Source organism: Mya arenaria, chromosome 1 (assembly GCF_026914265.1).
Source record: "Mya arenaria isolate MELC-2E11 chromosome 1, ASM2691426v1".
Lineage (NCBI taxonomy): Eukaryota > Metazoa > Mollusca > Bivalvia > Myida > Myidae > Mya > Mya arenaria.
In genome coordinates, this window is record NC_069122.1 from 57910777 (window position 1) to 57933684 (window position 22908).

The window sequence follows — 22908 nt, forward strand, 5'->3', positions numbered from 1 at the left end:
GTTTCTTTTTTCACACCTGTTTTACTTTTTTTTTATCGAATTTCTCAATATCTTTATCTTTGTTACCTTAAATACTCATTCTTCAGTTTATTCTTATTTAAATCAAATGTTTTTATTGTACTGAATAATATGGAACGTTGTTTAGTCAGAAATTAGATTGCTTAGGGGTTCTTTCAAAAGTACAGCTTTGCTCTGATTGCATTTATTATCCAAAACTTTAAAATTTTGCCCCGTTAAATATCCCAAAATTATAGCAACACATGTCATATCTAGGCAAGAAATACAAAGTAATAAAATGTCACTAACTTTTGTCCCGTGGCCTGGTCGCGCTGCAATGTCCATAGTCACTCGAATAGTTGTCATCATGTACCTTTTTCTTTTACGTTTCAAATGTGATCCAATAGTTTTCAGTACTTCGCCGTTGTGTTCCACGTCAACCCTGTTCTTGAATATCTTCGGTCAGCAGGCGCCAAACTTTTACGTGTCACGTAACGCCAACGCTCACTTAACTTTCGTCATAGTTCGTTCAGTAACCAACCAACAACTGTTTAAGTGTTCTAAGTCTTTATTGTTCCACGTTCTTTCTAAGTATAATATTCAGTATATAATACAGCATGACATTTAAGGTAATCTCGCATCCTAACTGCCGTCCATTAAGGACCCAAGGCCGGTCTCCTTCCGTGCCTAACAAAACTCCGTTTTCCCATCCCAAATCATCTCTTTTATACTGATTTGTTGTCTACATATGACAGCTTTACAACCACAGGAATACACGTTTTTGTAATTAACATGACCATTTTGTACATTTGTACCAGGTCGGCTGTCAACCATCTTCATATTCAAATGACAATCAAATATGCCCTACATTACTAAACATACAGTATGTAGACACATATTCATTTAATTAAATCTTAATTATATCTTAATTATAACGTATTACGTCACATTCTATAGTATTAAACTCTGTTACGTGACATCCGTTACTATCCCTACCGTCGCCTATTTCAATCCTCTCATCACCGTAAATATCTCTACCATCGCCGCTTTCAAACATCTCACCACCGTTTCTATCCCTACCATCGCCGCTTTCAACCATCTCACCATCGTAACTATCCCTTCCATCGCCGCTTTCAACCATCTCATCTCCATAACTGTCCTTACCATCGCCGATTTCAACCCTCTCATCTCCGTTACTATCCCTACCATCGCCGATTACAAACATCTCACCACCATCTCACCACCGTTGCTATCCCTACCATCGCCGCTTTCAACCATCTCACCACCGTTTCTATCCCTACCATCGCCGCTTTCAAACCATTTCATCTCCGTAACTGTCCCTACCATCGCCGCTTTCAACCATCTTATCTCCGTAACTATCCCTTCCATCGCCGCTTTCAACCATCTCATCTCCGTTACTATCCCTACCATCACCGATTTCCACCGCCTCATCTCCGTTACTATCCCTACCATTGCCGATTTCAACCCTCTCATCTCCGTTACTATCCCTACCATCGCCGCTTTCAACCATCTCATCTCCGTAACTATCCCTACCAACGCCGCTTTCAACCCTCTCATCTCCGTAACTATCCCTACCATCGCCGCTTTCAACCATCTCATCTCCGTAACTATCCCTACCATCGCCGCTTTCAACCATCTCATCTCCGTAACTATCCCTACCAACGCCGCTTTCAACCCTCTCATCTCCGTAACTATCCCTACCATCGCCGATTTCATTCCTCTCATCACCGTTAATATAGAGCGAGGATATTATCTTAGGAGCTTTTCTGGTGTCCGGATCCATACCCAGAATTATTTTCAGCCATCTGAATATGACGAGCCGTGTATTCACGGAATCTGATAGGCATATAATAAAATAAATATAAAAATTAACATGTACCTGTTAATGGGAAAGCCAAAATATAAAACATTAAAATATCAGATACTTCCATTGTCTTGCTGTCCTATATATTAATGATAGATGTAGCCTCTAATGGTTATTATAAGTGGTTAGTAGGTTCCGTTTGCTAAGTGACTTCGTTTGATTATCAGTTTGGATCATCTTTTGTATCCTAGATGGCCTCCACGTACACCATAACTGAATTATTAACAGTTTATCTACTTATGTCAGCTCATGTGTTAATTTTGGAGGGAAAAACATTGGACTACATCCACTGCGTCATAAATCTTAACTAAATGAGGACTGAGAGATGATCTTTGTTCTTATTGGCTAAGGATAAAAGATTTCATCCTTGATGGTAGGTCTTTCTTGTTTTATTTAAAGGACAAAGTGACTTATCCGTTGACATACAAACTAGTTCAAGGTTTTCAAATAATGTATGGGGTTGAAACATCTATATCTAAGTAATGAAATATTTCAGCGGGAACTTTCTTTATACACAACTGTATTAATATAGAGACTAACTATAACACAAGCATTAATTTTTAATGTTTATTAAACATCACTACATAATCACAGTGTACATTAAATGATTCGTAGAAAACATAGGTAAAGTTGTCTAAAATAATTAAACAAAAAACTGTAAAATCACAAAATAGCAATTACTCATTGGTTACTCAGTTAAAAGAGCAATTACTCATGTGGTACTCAGTAAAAAGAGCAATTACTCATGTGGTACTCAGTAAAAAGACCAATTACTCATGTGGTACTCAGTAAAAAGAGCAATTACTCATTGGTTACTCACATCTGCTGTCCGACGGATTGTTTGTTTTCTATCATTAATAAAAGACAGCTTTAATTCAAAACAATAACAATATATAAATATATATTTACATGTTGTTCATACACTGTGCCGTTGTTTATTCTTAAATTGCTTTATGTCTATGTTTGTAAATATAATGTGTGCATGCTTTTCTCCAATTTTTGTCATCTTGTTATTACCATTCTGTAAATGGTAATTAACTTGTAAACGCTTATGCTAATAAATATATGTTATGTTATGATATATCATATACTAATGCTCTTACGCGGTGCTTCATTGAAAGATGTGGGCTTTATAACTAATAAATGGTTTGGAAACGGCATTAAATCACTGAAACAAGTACCAATGAAGCAAAATGAGCAATTTCTCACGTAGTGCTCAGTAAAATAAGTTTTAAGTCATCTGCTGTCCGAAGGATAGTGCATATACTATTTTGTTGCAAATAGGAAGACATTTGCACTTGTGTGAGGCTTGTTTGAAAGGTGTATCTATTTTCACTATCATCAAATCAATACAACATTACGTATATTTTATACAATGTTTATTTTCAAATTACATATTTTAATAATCACACGAAAGAATTACATCAATAACACAAGAAACTCAAGAAACAAGAACACAGGAAATTTGCAAGTCAAAATGCATTAATTTGTGAGTTCTGGTGGATTATATTCATCTAGAAGGGCTTCGAATAGAATTTTTTTTTATTGATTGCAAATCTTATCGCATCTTCTCTATCAAAGTCTTCTGATTGCATTACATGTTCTGCTGTTTTCTTGATTGTTTGAAACAAGCGACTGTCTTTTAGTGCCGTGTACCACAAAAGCTTGTCTGTGAATAGGTCGGTCAATGCTTTACGATAAGCACTTTTCATACTTTCAAACACTAAATTCCTCGCATCCTCTTCCGAGATTTGTTCTTGATTAATTCGTGCTAGAACCTTCTCTTCATATTGAGGGTTAAGTTCTTCAAAAACTTGTTCCACAAGCGTGTCCATGGGGTTATTGTCCTCCTCGGTGTCTGATAAACTGATTGGTTCCTCCATATCGCTTAATTGTTGATTATGTTTGTTTCGAACATGCCTATCCAAGTTGTATTTCCTATCAAATGACGCATCACATTTGTCGCAAGAGTTAATGTTTGAGAAGTTATCAATATATCTAGGGATATCTACACGAATATGTCTTTAAAGAGTATTTTCTCAGAATTTTTAGTATTTTTATTTTGATTTTGACTGTTTTTCCTCAATTTTCTTGTGATTTCATTCGATGTTTTCCCTGGCTGTTTTCTATCTTCGCGCAATAACTTGTTAAATGTATTTTCCTCCTTGTTGCAAGTTTCTTTCCTGTTGATGCTCGTTTTCCTGGTGAACCTTCGTCTCGAGAGTCGGATGAGGAAATGAGACGTTTAGGAGTTTTAGACTTGTTTATTCGATCTAATTCTGATTTAGCTCTATCCACCGCACTTCTAACTGGTGATGTTAATTTTATGAGTGTCTGTTGTTTTTCAACTCTAGATTGTGGAATTTGTTTTGGACGAAAAAGTTCAACTATGGCTTTTGCCTCAGGAATATAGGATTTAAAATTCATGATGCACTTAAAAAGTTATGTGTTAGTAACACTGTGTTTTTGCAAGAATGAAGCCTGCCGACCCTTTATATCATTTATATATAGATAGGGTTAGTATTTCTTAAGAAAGAGAATAGCTATCCTGTTTTTTTACTCATTTTTGATAAAATACAGAGTAAACACTCCTGGATATTTTTTCTCTAATATTTTGTGGGCCCGTAAATGCGCCAGGGTGTTTTGTATTAAAATAATACTGCTAAAGAATGGATTCTTTCTTTTGCTTATCCATAGCTAAAATGACAACTCAAATCAAATCAAATCAAATCTTTATTTCCTCCTATACAGAAGATATGCAAATACATTTACAACGTGTAAGGTGCTCTAACATTGAGCAATATAGAACAAGTTAACACAATAAACAGGGAAAACGTATCTAACATAATTATATATAATATGTATACATTTAGTTACACATATGTACACTGGATGCTTTTGTATTCTATTTTTTTCATCTTATAACGGGTCTACATTGTTATTTGAGCTAGCGATTTAATTAGTGATTATAAACATAGCTGTGATGAGTATAATAACAGGTATGTATAAGAAAACGATGCATGCATTGTATGCAAGTATTGCTGTGTAATCAAACTAACGAAACAGAACAAGAGGCTTTCAGAACATGTTTCTATACTGTTCGGTTTAGCTGTGCACGTAGATAGGTTGAGGTAAAAGTGATTATGATTCTGGTTATAATCGGTAGTTGATTAGCAACCAAGCTACGGTTATTATGATAAGCGCTATTAAATGTCGCTTCAGCAAACTCTAGTCAAAGTATGCACGTATACACCGTAATGTATAATTGTATGAACATTGCAGAAGTAGTGCGTTGTTGTCCGTGTCTATAAAAGGTTCTAAAGGTGCTCCGAGAAGTCGCAGAGTCCATTGTATTTGTTCAAAGTTATTTAAGCTTTCATAGTCATGTTCATTCAAAATAGTATTCATTTGGGTAGTAAAGTCTTCTCTATTTGCCAATGTGTGGTAACACTCGCTTAATATATGTACAAGCTCTTCCTGAAAGGTTAAGTTACACTTAGCACAATGTCTGTTTCGTAAAATCGAAGGTCTGCACCACAATTTGCTATACTCCTTGCTGTGTGACGAAAACTATCTTGAAATAGTATACAAAATAGCAGGTTGTAAACATGGATGAAGAATACGAAATAACATAAAATCGCAATCATTGGAAGTACGGATATCCCAACATAACTTGCATTTAAGTATAACAGCATTGTTAACCATGCGTTTCCAAGTTTGTTTATCTGGGGTGGCTCTTTCTACGGAGAAGTAGCTATTTAGCACAAATTGCATGTTATATTTGGTCAGCAGCTTACATATATCTGGTATAAATCCTCATTTAATTGAGTTGTTATCAAGAAAGTAAGAAATATATTTTCTCACAAAAATTTGTTTGCTTATACATTTGTTTGGAAGCATTAACAACTTGTGTAAGAACATCAGTTTTCTTTTTTCGACGTAGGTATCTAACTTATTTAATCCTAGAATAGATTCCGACATATCCGATCTGGTAGAGATAGGCAGTCCTTGTATCTTTTTGGCTACGAAGTGTTGGAGACGGTTGATGGCTAAGGTGTCAACGTTAGTCATTGAGTTCCAGAGTTCGGAGCCGTAGAGAGCAATTGGAATTACAATTTTTTTGTAAAGACTTGTGGATACTAAGGGGTTCACACCGAGAGGGTGAACACCCTGACCCACCATTGAAAAAAAAGCATTTCTAGCTTTCTGTAAGCGTTCTTAAATGCGTGTACGTATTTTAAGGCTGCCCACTTGGGAAATGCCTAGGTGCGTTATTGATGTAACCTGTTTTATTTCTTGGTCCCCATAGATGATGCATACTTGTGGGACTCGGCGGGCTTGAGTAAATACGACTACGTTAGATTTATCGACATTGATATCAACGTGCCAACGTTTACAGTAACTATACACAATATTCACCATGCATTGCAGCTTATACGGAGATAACGAGAGGAGAGAGATGTCGTCGGCAAATGTTGGGCTGCCGCAATGAACAGACATAAGCCGAGGGTCATGCTTACTTATCTCTAAGTTTTGTAATAGGCTATCGAGATAAACGAGATAGTAAAAACTGGACAAGACTCCCCCTTGACGCACGCCGCGGACTACGTCGAATGTATCTGACATTAGCTCTTGACAAACACGTACGGTGCATTTGAGGGATTCATAGGAGGACTTGATGACCCTTAGTAGTTTACCATTAAGGCCAAGTCGACCTAATTTGAGGAGTAATGCAGAGTGCCTCACTGTGTCAAAGGCGGCTTTCTGATCAAGACATGCAACATATGCATTGCTACCTTTGTCTATAGCATAGAAAATTGTTTCTTGGAGATTAAAGGATGTGGTCACACAACTGAGACCCTTTTGGAATCCGTTTTGTTGTGGGCTTGGGAAGGTGTTACTTGCTGACGACACATGAGAGTTGATCCGTTCGGCCATAACCTTTTCGAAAATTTTACAAAAACAAGGGAGTATAGGTACATGTAAGATAACACTGAAGTTCGAACAAATCATCTTCTGATAGGATGTCATGCTCGTTTGGGTGACTAAAAACTTTTGAATAGTGGTTTTTAAATCCGTCAGTCGCTCTGTCATCTTTATAACTCGTGTCGTCTATTTTCAACTCAGAGCAAGTCTCAAAAGATCGTTTGCTGTTTCGTTTTAACAACTTCCAATACATTCGATAGTCTACTTCAGCTGTTCTATTAAGTTCGTCATATAATTGGTTTTCATGGGACTCGCGACAATTCCGCTGTATTCTCCTGAAAGTGCGTTTGGCTTGTTTATAGTTTATGAATGAGTCTGACATTGTACTGCGGGGTCTGCCTTGACTTAACCATATATGCCGAGCGCGTCGGGCCTGCGCATGCGCCGCTTTGACCTCTTCCGTCCAATACGGTTTGGCTTTTCGGTTAAACTTTGTTACAGGAAGTTGTGAGGCGGCCTGTTTTAAAGCATTGCAAAGCCATGAGTTAATAAAATCAGGGGAGCATCCATCGATGTTTTCGTTCGTGATGCTATTTAGTTCGCTACTTAGTTGGCTTTGGTAGTTCGATATGTGCCCCTGTGTGCATTTATTCCATGCTATACATGTTCTATGCACTGTGGGTTGTGCATTTCTCCCTAGGTCGAGGTTTATAGAAAATAATATTGGCGCATGATCTGAGGTAAGTATGTCTCTTTCAGGTATAACCGAGAATGAGTGAAACATATCTAATGATGAGTTATGGACTAAGACATAATCTATTGTCGACTTCGTCGGGTGGAAAGTATATTCGTTTGTATTTCTTATGTGCTCTTTCAGCGACGTAAGTTGGAGTTTAGCTATAAACTCTGTAAAAATACGGAATTTTGGGATGGATGACTGTGTGCCGAATTGAGAGTTTATTTGCGCATTGAAATCTCCGGCCAATATTACATTTCCGATCCGGGAGTAGAAGTTAAAGAGAGCACAGACTTCTTTAAGGGTTTCCTTAAATAGTTCAATGTCGCTACAAGACGGCATGTATATGCAGAAAAGATACGTCGGAACCTTTTTGTGAGAAATAATCTCGACCGCTGATATTCTATCATTATCTATGGCTGTGATTTTACTTATTTTACAACCAATAGTGTTCTTAATCATAATTGCTGTCACTCCTTTACCACATTTTAAGACATTAAAGTGGCCTAGCGATTCATCAATAGTGTAATATGAGGTATAATTCGGATGAACACTATCCAAAAAATGGGCTGAGTGAGGTAACAACTTATGCTCAGTAAGAAGGGCGATATCAATCGTATCGTCATCGAGTAACTTAGAGAGAGAGTATGCTGATGACATGATACCTCTAACATTCCATACTAAAATATTAAGTGACATAGGTACGATGAAAACAATAACAAAATGAGTCCAAAAAGAGTATGGCATTTTAAAATGATGCTTGTAACACTGGTTATAACCTGCTAGTTTAAGCACTTACGTCCGCTGTAAAGTCACCTTAGTGTTTCCCGCTAATAATAATAACCTACTGACCGCATCAGGTTTTGTACAAGGTTAAGACGTAGTGTTTCCCGCTAATAATAACCTACTGACCGCATCAGATATTGTACAAGGTTAAGACGTAGTGTTTCCCGCTAATAATAACCTACTGACCGCATCAGATATTGTACAAGGTTAAGACGTAGTGTTTCCCGCTAATAATAACCTACTGACCGCATCAGATATTGTACAAGGTTAAGACGTAGTGTTTCCCGCTTATAATAACCTACTGACCGCATCAGATATTGTACAAGGTTAAGACGTAGTGTTTCCCGCTAATAATAACCTACTGACCGCATCAAATATTGTACAAGGTTAAGACGTAGTGTTTCCCGCTAATAATAACCTACTGACCGCATCAAATATTGTACAAGGTTAAGACGTAGTGTTCCCGCTAATAATAACCTACTGACCGCATCAGATATTGTACAAGGTTAAGACGTATTGTTTCCCGCTAATAATAACCTACTGACCGCATCAGATATTGTACAAGGTTAAGCCGTAGTGTTCCCGCTAATAATAACCTACTGACCGCATCAGATATTGTACAAGGTTAAGACGTAGTGTTCCCGCTAATAATAACCTACTGACCGCATCAGATATTGTACAAGGTTAAGACGTAGTGTTTCCCGCTAATAATAACCTACTGACCGCATCAGATATTGTACAAGGTTAAGACGTAGTGTTTCCCGCTAATAATAACCTACTGACCGCATCAGATATTGTACAAGGTTAAGACTTAGTGTTTCCCGCTAATAATAACCTACTGACCGCATCAGATATTGTACAAGGTTAAGACTTAGTGTTTCCCGCTAATAATAACCTACTGACCGCATCAGATATTGTACAAGGTTAAGACGTAGTGTTTCCCGCTAATAATAGCCTACTGACCACATCAGATATTGTACAAGGTTAAGACGTAGTGTTCCCGCTAATAATAACCTACTGACCACATCAGATATTGTACAAGGTTAAGACGTGTGGTTTACTGATAAATCACTATGGAATGTTTGCATTGTGAGTTTTAACTAGTCATCAAATTAAACTTTCAAGATTCTCTCCACGGGAGCTAGTTTTAATATGAACGGCGGGTTATCTGGCTAATTGTTAAACAACTACGTACTCGTAATCCTGATTGTTTTGGTGTGTGTAAATACTTCAAGAACACCATTTGACATTTATTTAACAGTTACAACACGATAACAAATAAAAACAAACGCATGTGTAGGCTGATATACTTGATGTTTATTTACACAGAAATTGTTTTAACGAACTAAATATTTACAAGGCATATTCTTCAAATAATACAACAGTAAGCAGATTAAGAATGTATAATGATAGTAGTGTTTAGAACATCAATATAATAACAAATTATGTTACAAAATCTAGTTTATTCAACAGCTTCTTGAAATAATCTTTTCTCTAACTGAAAAATAGACCACATTTTTTTTTCATTTTAGTTCTCCATTGCTCTGTTTTCATCGTAGCTAACCAGTCTGTATCGAATAATTTCAGTTTCTGCAGTGCTAGAAGTTCGGGACAAATGTTTAGATTATCAACGATCTCACTCCATGATAGAAGGATATCATCCTCACTGACGGCAGACAAGAAATGGTCAAAGTACCTTTCAATATGTTCCTTGGTATCGTACATAATGCATGAATGACGGATTTGTGACGGATGATCGACATCACATCCATAACACATGTCTTTCACTGTGCCACCAAAGCACTCGTAAAATGCTTTGGCGTATACGAAATCGAAATACGAGTTCATTACCATAACGTGTGCCGTTGATTCGTTCATGATTTGTTAAACCCGTGAAACAATGAGAGCTTCGTTGACTACCAAAAGTGTAGGTGCTTGAGTCAATCCCCGTAGATTTGGGTGTATCATTAACGTCTACGCTGGTGGAATGGCCAACGATTTTGAGGAATATACAATTTGGAGAATGTTTATAGTGCTCTTCCCAAGGATTATCGGTGTTTTCCCACTTTGACAGTTCTATGTTGCATGAGAAACAGATGACTTTATCACTATATCCGGAATAATAAAAACCAGCTTTCGCTAACTGGTGTTTGTTAGTTACAATATGTGCAGACCACGTATCAAAAGTTGTAAGACGATCTTCGTAAAACATGTAACATTTCTGTGGCATACATTGAAATGTGTCCATGTGATCACTGTCCACCGAGGAATGATTTTAGCAGAAGTATGCTCTCTTTTAAATCACAGAGAGACTGAAATTGATTAATGCTGAGTTTTGTCTGTAGTGATCCCTTCTTTAATGAAATGTAGCACGATTGTTCTGTCTTCTTTACAAAAAGCGTTAATTTTTCATCTAATGCACAAGTAATCTGTTGTAAAACGGGTGACCACCGCACAGACGTAACTCCCTTTTCTTTAAAGTAAGCTAATGTATCTTCAGTAAACTCAAACTGAGCTTGTGCCATGCTGAAAATATACAAATACATAATGATCAGTTAAAGGTGAATAATCCATTATCATCTCTATAAAAATCTAATAAAAATTACATGATAAGTGTTCCTTTCATATTTACATTTACATTACAACGTGAAGGGTGGTGAAACTAAACATCTTTATAAATGGTACTCACCAGTTAATAAATTCCACTCTAAGTTTCAAAGGTTGATGAGAGCTTGTTGCTTCTGGTGTGAAAATTCTGGGAAAATACACTCATTATATACACGATGGAACATATTTAACCTTGACCCGATCTTGGCATTGATGTGGTCTACATCAATTTCGACCTTGACACGAGCGCGGACATGCGTAATATTGACCTAGTTAGGATGACCTCGGTGTGAGGTTAATGCGACCAAGGTTATAGACATGCGCAGTGGTAACCTAAGTAAAGTGACCTATGGAAAGAACACGGACACAGACCTGGATTAAGGACTGGTTCCTATGCGCCTCTTGCGCCTCCTCCATAGGACTTGACCCTCTGGACCCTCCTGCACTAATCGTCATTTGCTACTACTAACAATTTCTAGTCCTAAAGAGTGCATTTTGGGCATATTCTATTACATTTTTTTCTTTTATTGAAATAAAAAATAAACTTAGACGATTTTAGGGGGCGCGCGCCGGGTGCCTCCCACCCCCTGGAGCCGCTACTGTTGTATCAAGCATGTGTTGTGATTCGTATGCTTGGTCGGGATTTCTTTTGTGTCACGGTCCGTTTATACGTAAGAGATTTAGGAAGCTATTAGTATGGCCATCAGTGTTGGCTTTTGATGTAGTCTCTGTTTACTGTTTCTAGGTAGAACGTATCGGAAACGGTTCGGTTCAGTGCATCTTTATCGTGCGTCCCTTTTATTGTCCATTGTGTCTCCGAGTCGTGCCTACGCTTTGTACTAACAGTCAAATTAATTTTACAAAAAGGTTCCCGTGTGGTTGAAAGTGTGAGACACATTCACATTGTAATTGTCTGTCTGTAACATAGTAAATAGATAGGATATAATCACCACGTACACAGAAATATTTGATAGGTAGTCGGCGTCATTTTATTGATACAGATGATGAAACATGCTTATAGGCACCTGAAACAGGGTTGTGTGGTTTTCCGTTACGTCCGTTTATATTATTTATTCCTTTACTATGTTTCAAAGAAAACAGAGACGTTCATTGTTTTGACTAAATCTTTTTTGAAATACAGCATACGTTTTCAGCCCAATAAACTGCAAATAGGCTTTCATTAAGCAGGAGGCCTTATCATCAGTGTGTGTATACCACGTGATAAATTACGTCATATATGCTACGTCGGAAGACGACATTTGGCTTAAAATAAAGACTTAAATCAAAGATAACTTTTCTTTTACTACACCTTTTTAAATAAAACAAAGGGCAGTCTATGCCGCTTAAAGAGCCCCGCCTTTGTTTAATTACTGAAGTTTGATAAGGTGATTGGTTTCCGCAAACACTTCGACAAACCTATTTCCAAAAAAATGTTTTGACAGTGCTCCGTCAGACGGCCGTATTGTAAAAAGGTTTGTCGAAGTGTTTTAAGAAACTAAACTCTCAATCAAACTCTGGTAAAATATAGAAGGCGGGGCTCTGTTAGCGGCGTAGACTGCTCTCTGCTTAATTTAAAATGGTGAAGAAATAGTAAAGTTATCTTTGTTTAAAGTCTTTTTTCAAAGCAAAAATATTGTCTTCCGACGTAGCATTTATGACGCAATTTATCACGTGGTATACACACACTGATCATTAAGAGTTTCAAACCTCCGAGGGTGTTGAAGGGTCCGCCAACTGCCACTCATCCGGTACATACTCCCCGTGTCAAATTTTGCGTTGAAAATTTGTCAGCCAATGAGGTTGTATCCTAAGTCAGTTAGATGACTTAAAGTAAAATCTTAATGATAAAGAAGCGCTCGTTCGCTACGCTCTTCGCCCATTGTTTTTCATTGAGATTTTACTGCATGTCATCTAACTATTGCATAAAAAAGAAAAATGTTGATTGTTTTGACTTCATAAGTTTAATGTGAAATTCCTGTAGAGAAATAACTGGTCACACTTTAATTTGCACTTGTTGACATCAATTTAGCACATTCAATAGAATCCGTACGAACAATGATCGTTTTACACCATGTAGTCTCATTAATACTTGACCTTTTTAATTTGTAAAATGCCAACATATCTGGAAGGCAATGAACATTTTAGTCTGCCATGTTTGATTTTAATAGCAAGTAGTGCACCTAATGCGCATTTACTGTCATGCAGACGACAACACAAATACGAAACTAATGAACCATTGATAACAAGACTTTGTGAACGATCACAATAATTAGTAACTAGATACTTTAATTGCAATATCGTGCTTGACAACGACGCAATTAAACAATTAAATAGAGACGCACATGTTTCAATATGGTTTATTTGACGAAAATGTGCATATAATGTACAGACATTTACCCTTTTATATCGATAGTCAATCAACAAAAACAAATATGCCCTAATATAATAACTTACTGTATTTACAACTCAATTCAACTCAACTCATTTTAATGCATACAACATATAAACATGCTTTCAGCAATAGCAACTTAGGCAAAGGCGTGAATTAACGCAGTATCAATCAGTTTTACAGAAGTGCAAATAAATATTATTATGGGTGAAAAGAAGAATAACTGCTATTTTCTTAAGATGTTTGCATACTTAATTAATATTCTTATACATATTTGACTGTCTATATACGCTAGGTATGGGTTCAAAGAAAACTGTTCTTAATACAATTCTACCGCTACTTTGCTGTAGGTAGTTCGTACATTTTCAGAGTGTCACTTGCCACCTCCGTGAGAAGAAATCGTATGTGGTAGTTTTGCAAAAAGCTCATATGCAAAGGACCGATAACCTGCTCTGATCTGGAGGGAAATATCTTGTACATATCTCCGGAGGGGCTAATCTGATACACCGTTGAAGATTCGAGGCCACAAATGTACAGTTTTCCATGCCTGTCCAAAGCACAACTTCTTGGTGTGTCAATGTCAGGGTCATGGTAAACATTGAGTAACGTCCCTTGCAAATCCATGCAGACGACACAACCTTTGCTCCACGCGCCGCCAGTACACGTGATATACAGGTTCCGCTTCTTTTTATCCGCTATTACCGAAACAGGGCATCGAATGTTTTCATCTGCATGTGCTGTCAGAAGATAGGAATTTAATTCTTCTCCTTTTATGTCATAAACTATCACAGAGTGCCCATCTCTTCCAGTCGTTATGACGACAACATTATCTAAAACCTCTACCCCCCAGCAGTCTAGACGCGTGTGCAGTCTTCTGGCAATGCTAAATTCTTTGTCTCCAACATCAACGAAAAGTATTTCACGTTTTCCAGGTACAGAAACCGCGATCTGGGAATCCGAAACTACGGCTAGGTTTAATGGGTTCGAATCTAACGCTAGCTCAAAGTCAAACTCAAACTTTGACGTCATCATTTTAAGTTTGCTATTGCTGTCATCAGAAAGGATAATTCTTCCGTCGGGAAGGACAACAGTGCTGGTGATATTGCAGAAAAAGGATTCATTCTCGCCGTTCACACTATGCTCACTGATACGAACCACGTGTTTATTCTTGCGTCTTTTTATTTCCGGCTTTTTGGAGTTTGCGCCAGGTACGAATGGCGGTAAAGGGAAATTAATGTCTGACCTGAAACACAACACAAACATAGAAACGTTTAATTGAAATCCACGATTTACATTTTTATTATGCTTATTTTGACATGCATCATTTTGCGACTTAACACAACTAGCGATGGCATACTTGCTCCTGATGATGTTTAGTGTAATGCTAAAGTTCTAGTATGTTAAGTTTGTAATATAACGTTTTTGCTGCCTCAAAAACAGCTCTACGTTCAGTTAAGGCTAACAGCCGCACACGTTAGCAAACTTTTATGTTGTGTATTCGATTTACATCGTGGCGCATACACTGTAAGCGGGGTACCAAATCGCAAACATTAGCTTTCTAAACAGAACACAGAGCTGCTTTACACACGGCATTTCCCAGCTACTTAGGCCAAAAAAGTTCTACAAAACAACAACAAAAGGGTATTTACGTAGGCATAACTTAAATATATATATTTTTACCGAACCGAAATTGTGAACCAAATCGATCTATATCAAGGTATATCACTATTGTGGAAAATTTTAACTATACAATGTTCAAATTTTAAGATGTTCACCAACAAATGCACATTTTTTAGGAATTTAACACAAAAAGTCAACAATACGGCAAAACAAATAATATGGTCTGGAGGAACAGATAGGGTCGGTCGGGTAAGTGGAAACAAACCATTTCTTTTATGCCTTATTAGTTACTTACTTTTGCATATTGAGTTCACCAATTCCTTTGAGTTTGTTTTGCACCTCGTCTATGAGAGAGTTGTACGTAACAAGAAAGTTGACACATTTAAAGTTGTCTAACTCTTCTCGTAATGTGTTTCCATATGTGTTCAACTTCTCCTCAACAGTTACTACTATTTCTGCCTTTTGTACCTATAGAAAAAACAACATTTCTTTAATGTTCTATGATGCTTTTATTAATTGCATGAAATGTGAATAAGGACCCTTTTTTATCAATTGTTTTAAAGCTGCTGACCAAAAAAATAGATCGCAAATTTTTATATTTAAGTTCAAAATTTGTCAGTCCCCTTAATCTACAACGCCTAGTAGACATTGTATACACATATTGCCAGAGCTGGAAAATTGAAGTCAATGTCAAGAAATCAAACACGGTTGTCTTTACAAAACGACGAACTGCACCACCAATTGGAATACTTTATGGAAACATGTACATTGAACAATCAAGCTACGTAATCCACCTTGGTATAAGGCAGGACTATAATTTAAAATATACCACTCGCATTGAAGAAAGATTACAGAAGGCGAGAAACGCATTTTATTCTATGGCTGCGCAGGGAGTTAGTCCCCATGGAATCAACCCACTGATCTCTATAGATCTATATAAGAAAATTGTCAAACCAATAGCATTATGGCTGTGAGCTTTGGTGTAACATGTCTACGACAAATGCTAACTTAGTCAATAGATTTCAACACTTTATTGTAAAAAAGATACGGGGGTTTACGATATTGACTAGATCTGATATGTGTGAAGCGATAGTTGGCTTGCATAAGCTTAGTTGCGACATTGAAATTAGAAAGCTTCTGTTTTTGCACAAACTCCTAAGCTTAAATGTCCACTGCATTAGCAGAAATCTGTTTATTCGTAGGTATCTATTATATTTATCACAAGTTGGAACTCACATGTATGGCTTTGTACCTGATATATGTTTTATCCTATGCAAATATGGTTTACAGTCAACTGTTAACGATGTGATTGTTAATTCATCAAAGGTGCCATGCAAATCAAATTGGAAGAGCCACGTTAAGACCTTAGTTTACCAGTTTGAAGAGAGCAAGTGGAACTCGCGTGTGCTTCGTGATGACAGTTTTCAATATTTTAGGGTTCTTCACCCAAACGTCCGTCCATGTATTGTATACAAAGTGTGTTTTCACAGCGGATACAGATGTATAATGAACACTATTGCAAGGCATTGGTGCCGCAGCGTCAAACTCCAGCATAATATTTGCGATCAATGTTCTTTTCCAATGACAGATGTGCTAGTACATAGTGTACATGTATGCGTTGCGACATCGACATTACGCGCGTCATTTATAAGTGACATTCATGTTTTTGGGACGCAATTCCTAGCAGACTTATTGCATCTAGATGGAACTTTCTTTTTACTAAGACTCCTCGGTGCTCCTATCTTACCACTGTTGAATGAAGAGGAAAACCTTGTTTTCCTCAAACGATCATTTAAGTTCATCTTCGACTGTGTTAAAGTTCCCCTTTAGGGAAGGTAATGCGTAGGGCACGCAAGACATGTTGCTGACGTTTATAGAAATATATACATGTATACATATGTAAATGCATGTACCTGACCGACACGCAAAAGCTGTACACATATTGTGTTAACTACATGTATGCTGCATTGTACATCACCATTTTTTTTTTTTTTTTTTTTTTTTTTTTTTTTTTTTATTTAAACATTATGTAACCCTTCCATTTATAATATGTTTATTGTAATAATTTGTACATAACTTGTATATCTTCAGTAATGGAGGAAATAAAGAAGATAGATAGATAGATAGATAGATAGATAGATAGATAGCTTCTAGCCATAAAACAATCTGCGCTCTGATCTTTTGTTAGCAGTCTTTTATCACTGGTTTGCAAATATTTAAGCAAACATTTGCTCATTCCAAGACAAAAAGTTGTAAAAACTGTAAATCTGTGAGAGTGCAGCTTTAAAGCATGTACTTGCGTTTTATTGTTTGACCTTTGCACATTTTCTCTGTAATTTATTAATTGGTGGTTTTGTCACCTAATGAACGCATGAGTGTGAATGTAATCAATGAAGTGGTTTCATATTTCCGAACATAAGTCAATGCAATTATGCACTTTAAATAGAGTCCAAAACGTAAAGTGCCATGCTAGGTTAGCTTTAGGTACAATTGACAAATACGGTGTATATACTGTGCCATTATCTGACCTGTCTGATATCCAATTGGGCAGCTTTAATTTGTTCCACGGAAGTTCCAATATCTGTGATGACCTTTTTACACCTTGCTGTCAGCTCCGAAATACTGTCTGATTCGGCTTTGCACCTCTCCTCTGGAAAAAAGCACAGGATGTACAAAAATAGTATCCATACAGCTTCTACACGTACTGTGTATGATTACTGCTACATGTACATTGTATGATACTTCATCAGACACAATGTATGATTACTTCTTCAGGCACAATGTATGATAACTTATACATGCACAATGTATGATTACTTCTACATGCACAATGTATGATACTTCTTCAGGCACAATGTATGATTACTTATACATGCACAATGTATGATTACTTCTACATGCACAATGTATGATACTTCTTCAGGCACAATGTATGATAACTTATACATGCACAATGTATGATACTTCTTCAGGCACAATGTATGATACTTCTTCAGGCACAATATATGATTACTTATACATGTACATTGTATGATACTTCTTCAGGCACAATGTATGATACTTCTTCAGGCACAATGTATGATACTTCTTCAGGCACAATGTATGATACTTCTTCAGGCACAATGTATGATAACTTATACATGCACAATGTATGATACTTCTTCAGGCACAATGTATGATACTTCTTCAGGCACAATGTATGATTACTTATACATGTACATTGTATGATACTTCTTCAGGCACAATGTATGATACTTCTTCAGGCACAATGTATGATACGTATACATGCACAATGTATGATTACTTCTACATGCACAATGTATGATACTTCTTCAGGCACAATGTATGATTACTTATACAGGCACAATGTATGATTACTTCTAAATGCACAATGTATGATACTTCTTCAGGCACAATGTATGATACTTCTTCAGGCACAATGTATGATAACTTCTACAGGCACAATGTATGATACTTCTACATGCACAATATATGATAACTTCTACATGCACAATGTATGATACTTCTTCAGGCACAATGTATGATACTTTTACAAGCACAATGTATGATTTCTTATACAGGCACAATGTATGATTACTTCTAAATTCACTATGTATGATACTTATACATGCACAATGTATGATTTCTTATACAGGCACAATGTATGATTACTTCTAAATTCACAATGTATGATACTTATACATGCACAATGTATGAGTTCCTATACAGGCACAATGTATGATTACTTATACAGGCACAATGTATGATTACTTCTACATGCACAATGTATGATTACTTCTAAATGCACAATGTATGATACTTCTTCAGGCACAATGTATGATACTTCTTCAGGCACAATGTATGATACGTATCCATGCACAATGTATGATTACTTCTACTTGCACAATGTATGATACTTCTACATGCACAATGTATGATTACTTCTACATGCACAATGTATGATACTTCATCAGGCGCAATGTATGACACTTCTACATGCACAATGTATGATACTTCTACATGCACAATGTATGATTACTTCTACATGCACAATGTATGATACTTCATCAGGCACAATGTATGATAACTTATACATGCACAATGTATGATTACTTCTACATGCACAATGTATGATACTTCTTCAGGCACAATGTATGATTACGTATACATGCACAATGTATGATTACTTCTACATGCACAATGTATGATACTTCTTCAGGCACAATGTATGATAACCTTTACATGCACAATGTATGATACTTCTTCAGGCAAAAAAGTCTGATACTTCTTCAGACACAATGTATGATTACTTCTACATGCACAATGTATGATACTTCTACATGCACAATGTATGATACTTCTACATGCACAATGTATGATACTTCTTCAGGCACAATGTATGATACTTTTACAAGCACAATGTATGATTACTTATACAGGCACAATGTATGATACTTCTTTAGGCAAAATGTATGATTTCTTATACAGGCACAATGTATGATACTTCTACATGCACAATGTAAGATTTCTGCTACATTCACAATGTATAATTACTTGTACAGACGCAATGTATGATTATCGGAATAGAGAAGAAGACTTTTTCATTTTGTATATTGCGTTTTGCGTGTAAAGTAAGGTGCATTTTAAATGACTTAAAAGGAAATATTTCATTATATTATAGTAATATACTGTTATGCACGTGTAAACGTTTTATGCATATTTGCTAGAGATAACGTCTTCACAATTTTAAGTAGTAAAATGATATATGATATCTTTGCCAATCGGCTGTCCCGTTTCCACACGTGAGTGTATCAGATTTAACAAGTCAAAAGAACCTCTTGTCATTGATATGTACTCCACAAAGTTTGTAATCGAATCAGAGATTATGTACGTATAGTATTAGATAGATAGCTTTATGTGTTTTGAGCTGATAGCTTCGCTTTTATGTGAAACAAAGGCATTTTACTGCGAGATTGACAGAATAAATTAAGCCGAAACAATAGGAATACTATTCGATGGCAAATGTTTTGCAACGTCAGTATATAATTCCATGGAGACATAGGTATTTTGTGTAAATAACATATTTATATGTTATATATTTTATATAACAAATATATCAATGATTAACTACAATGTATTTGTATTTAAACGAGTATACATACTGTAATACAATGTCCACTGTCGTATTACTCTACTTTAATAATTAATATGAAAGTGATAGGGTTGAAATCAGCTCAGTAGATAGATAACCTTACGTTCATTTTGAACCCTGCGTCTTGAAATTGAAACTTAATAAAATCAAACTCTTAAAATCCCGTCTAGAAAGACACAAAATATGTCGTAAAGGTAATGATTTTGTAAAATGCACTTTTGTTTTAAAACTAAAATACCAAAAGCTGGAACGCTACAGCAAATGTTGATATTTGCTCAAATATCGTCTTTGAAGCGTTAATAACGGCCTGGTTGTTGAATGAGTGGTTGATTGACATTATCACGTGATGTTATCCATGTATTGTTAAAAGGTCGAAGAAGAAGAAGAAGAAGAAGAAGAAGAAGAAGAAGAAGAAGAAGAAGAAGAAGAAGAAGAAGAAGAAGAAGAAGAAGAAGAAGAAGAAGAAGAAGAAGAAGAAGGAGGAGGAGGAGGAGGAGGAGGAGGAGGAGGAGGAGGAGGAGGAGGAGTAGGAGGAGGAGGAGGAGGAGGAGAAGAAGAAGAAGAAGAAGAAGAAGAAGAAGAAGAAGAAGAAGAAGAAGAAGAAGAAGAAGAAGAAGAAGAAGAAGAAGAGATGATGGTTTACGCGTATTTGATCAACTTACCGATCGTTTGAATTAATGTTTGTTCCATTGATTTCAACATTTCTTCAATAGTTGTTCGAACCTTTTTCACATCTTCAATTAATGTCTGTTTCTCGTTGTCTATACTGTCCAGGTTTTTATTAGCTTCCACAATCATATCCTCATACAGTTTCAAATATTGCTGTAGCATGTCATTATCTTTGTTACACGTTCTTTTGAACTTCCCGCTCTTGATGTATGTATCTAACTGAGTGACTTCGCATCCTTTGTGACGTGTTATAAGACACGTTGCGCAACCGATTTCCACGTGGTTTTCGCAAAAGAATTCGACCATCTTTGTCGGATGTAACCTAGGAGTATACATCAATATGAATTAATATACGCATCATCTAAAACACAATTAAACTAGGATTTTTGTGTAGAATACAACTTGTGAATTTATCATTGCTTTTGTTCAGCGTTAAACTACGTTAGTTTACGAAAGAAAAAAACCCACACGAAATTAACAGAAAAACTCACATCGGCAAGCGGTAAAAAATGTATTATATCATAAACTGGTTTAATTTTGTATTCTTTATTTTAGGTTAACGTGATGCCGTTATATACTCTGACCAAAGCCGCGATCCTCGCATACTTTCCAAGTTTTAATTAAGTTTCAACTTCAACCAAAATCCATTTTAATAATGATGTAGTCAACTAAACTTTCTTTAATTATGAAGTTATGAGCACAACTAAAAATGTCATTTGGCTTTTTAGTGCGGTTGGAGCAATACTTGGGGTAGTTGGCACGATGTTGTGCGAGAGTGTGTTCTTGCGTTGTGGGGGAAACCGGAGTACCCGGAGAAAATCCACTTGTCCGGGTTGGTGACCACTAACCAAATTCACATGCGCCCAGGCCGGGAAACGAACTCGGGTCGCCTTGGTGAGAAGCGAGTGCGCGTACCACTGCGCTTACCGGACAACCAAATTATAAATATATTTTTTTAATCAGAATTTATTTGTTCTATTTTTTTTTTTAAATTCGATTTAAACATATATCGTCCCTACACATGTCATAAAAACATACGAACGTCCATATAGAATACATGTATAACAATCTCAGAACATACCTGCACCGGTCTGAGTGTTGATATTCTCCTTCAAACAGCGACATCATCAGTCGGTTCTTCGGGAAGAGCTTTGCCCATCTCTCCTTCGGTTTATCCGCTTGCGGTATTGGGATGCTTTCCCGGCAGAGAGGACACGGGAACTCCTTGCTCGCCTCTGTGAGATTGTCTGATTTGGTGATGTAGGTGTGCAGACATGTCTCGCAGAACGTATGTTGACATGGTAACATTCGCGGAACCTTGTAAACGTTAAAACAAATAGAACACTGGAGGAGTTCCGGTTTTCTCCGTGGCTTCGTAATTCCGCTGCCCATTTTTCAATTTCTTTTTTTTATTTATCATGAAACACTGTTCTGTATGAGTAACTTATTTTTTTCTTTATAAGACCTTAAATTCACTTAAACCATTCTCGCCATAATGTTAAGCAAAATGAACACGTATTTGATTTATGGTTATATAAAAAGGTAAACTTCAAAGGTGTCTGAAGTAGTAGTCAATTTCTAGTTCATTGTAAATGTAGTGAACTCTTCTTTACCAGAGTAATTAAATCAGTATGAAATGTCAGAATTACTTATATTTCTGTCAGTGAGGCGTATTAGTATTACTCAAATGTCTTTATGCTCTCTTCTCGCTGATTACTTCTATTGTTTTAAGCTGCTCAACTTTACGCTTTCATTTATAACATAGGCGGAGTAATTTAGCAATTTAAATTCAATATATTTTATACAATGAAATCTACAGCCACAAATATAGAGGTCAACATTTAAGCAAAAAGAATGTTTGGAGGCACACGGCTATGTCACAAGAGACAGTGAACGAGAGACAGAAAACGTAGACAAAAACATGCATCAAAATAGCTTTATCAATACATTTTGGAGTAACCGCCTTGGAACGGTGCATGGAAGTCGAGTCCACTGGGGGGTTATACAAGTTAAAGCGCGCACACCCACACACATGCCTCAACATTTATCTAAATACTACCCTGTACATTTTTGGCCATTTATGAGTTTTGTAACTGATGACTGATAAGCCTTGTTCTGTGTCATAAATGAATTCAATATAC

General features: G+C 36.5%; 2 protein-coding genes across 2 annotated transcripts; both read right to left on the bottom strand.

The window, feature by feature from the left end:
• Positions 1 to 1309: 1309 nt before the first annotated feature.
• Positions 1310 to 1801, bottom strand: LOC128228265 (translation initiation factor IF-2-like). The gene has a single exon (XM_052939464.1). It carries the CDS (start codon positions 1799 to 1801, stop codon positions 1310 to 1312), a length of 492 nt encoding a protein of 163 aa, XP_052795424.1.
• Positions 1802 to 13298: 11497 nt separating this feature from the next.
• Positions 13299 to 22330, bottom strand: LOC128236820 (tripartite motif-containing protein 59-like). The gene is made up of 5 exons (XM_052951938.1): positions 21849 to 22330; positions 20761 to 21089; positions 17475 to 17596; positions 15242 to 15414; positions 13299 to 14569 (listed from the first exon to the last, which is right to left on the bottom strand). Exons 1-5 carry the CDS (start codon positions 22157 to 22159, stop codon positions 13663 to 13665), a joined length of 1842 nt encoding a protein of 613 aa, XP_052807898.1. The 5' UTR covers positions 22160 to 22330; the 3' UTR covers positions 13299 to 13662.
• Positions 22331 to 22908: the final 578 nt, after the last annotated feature.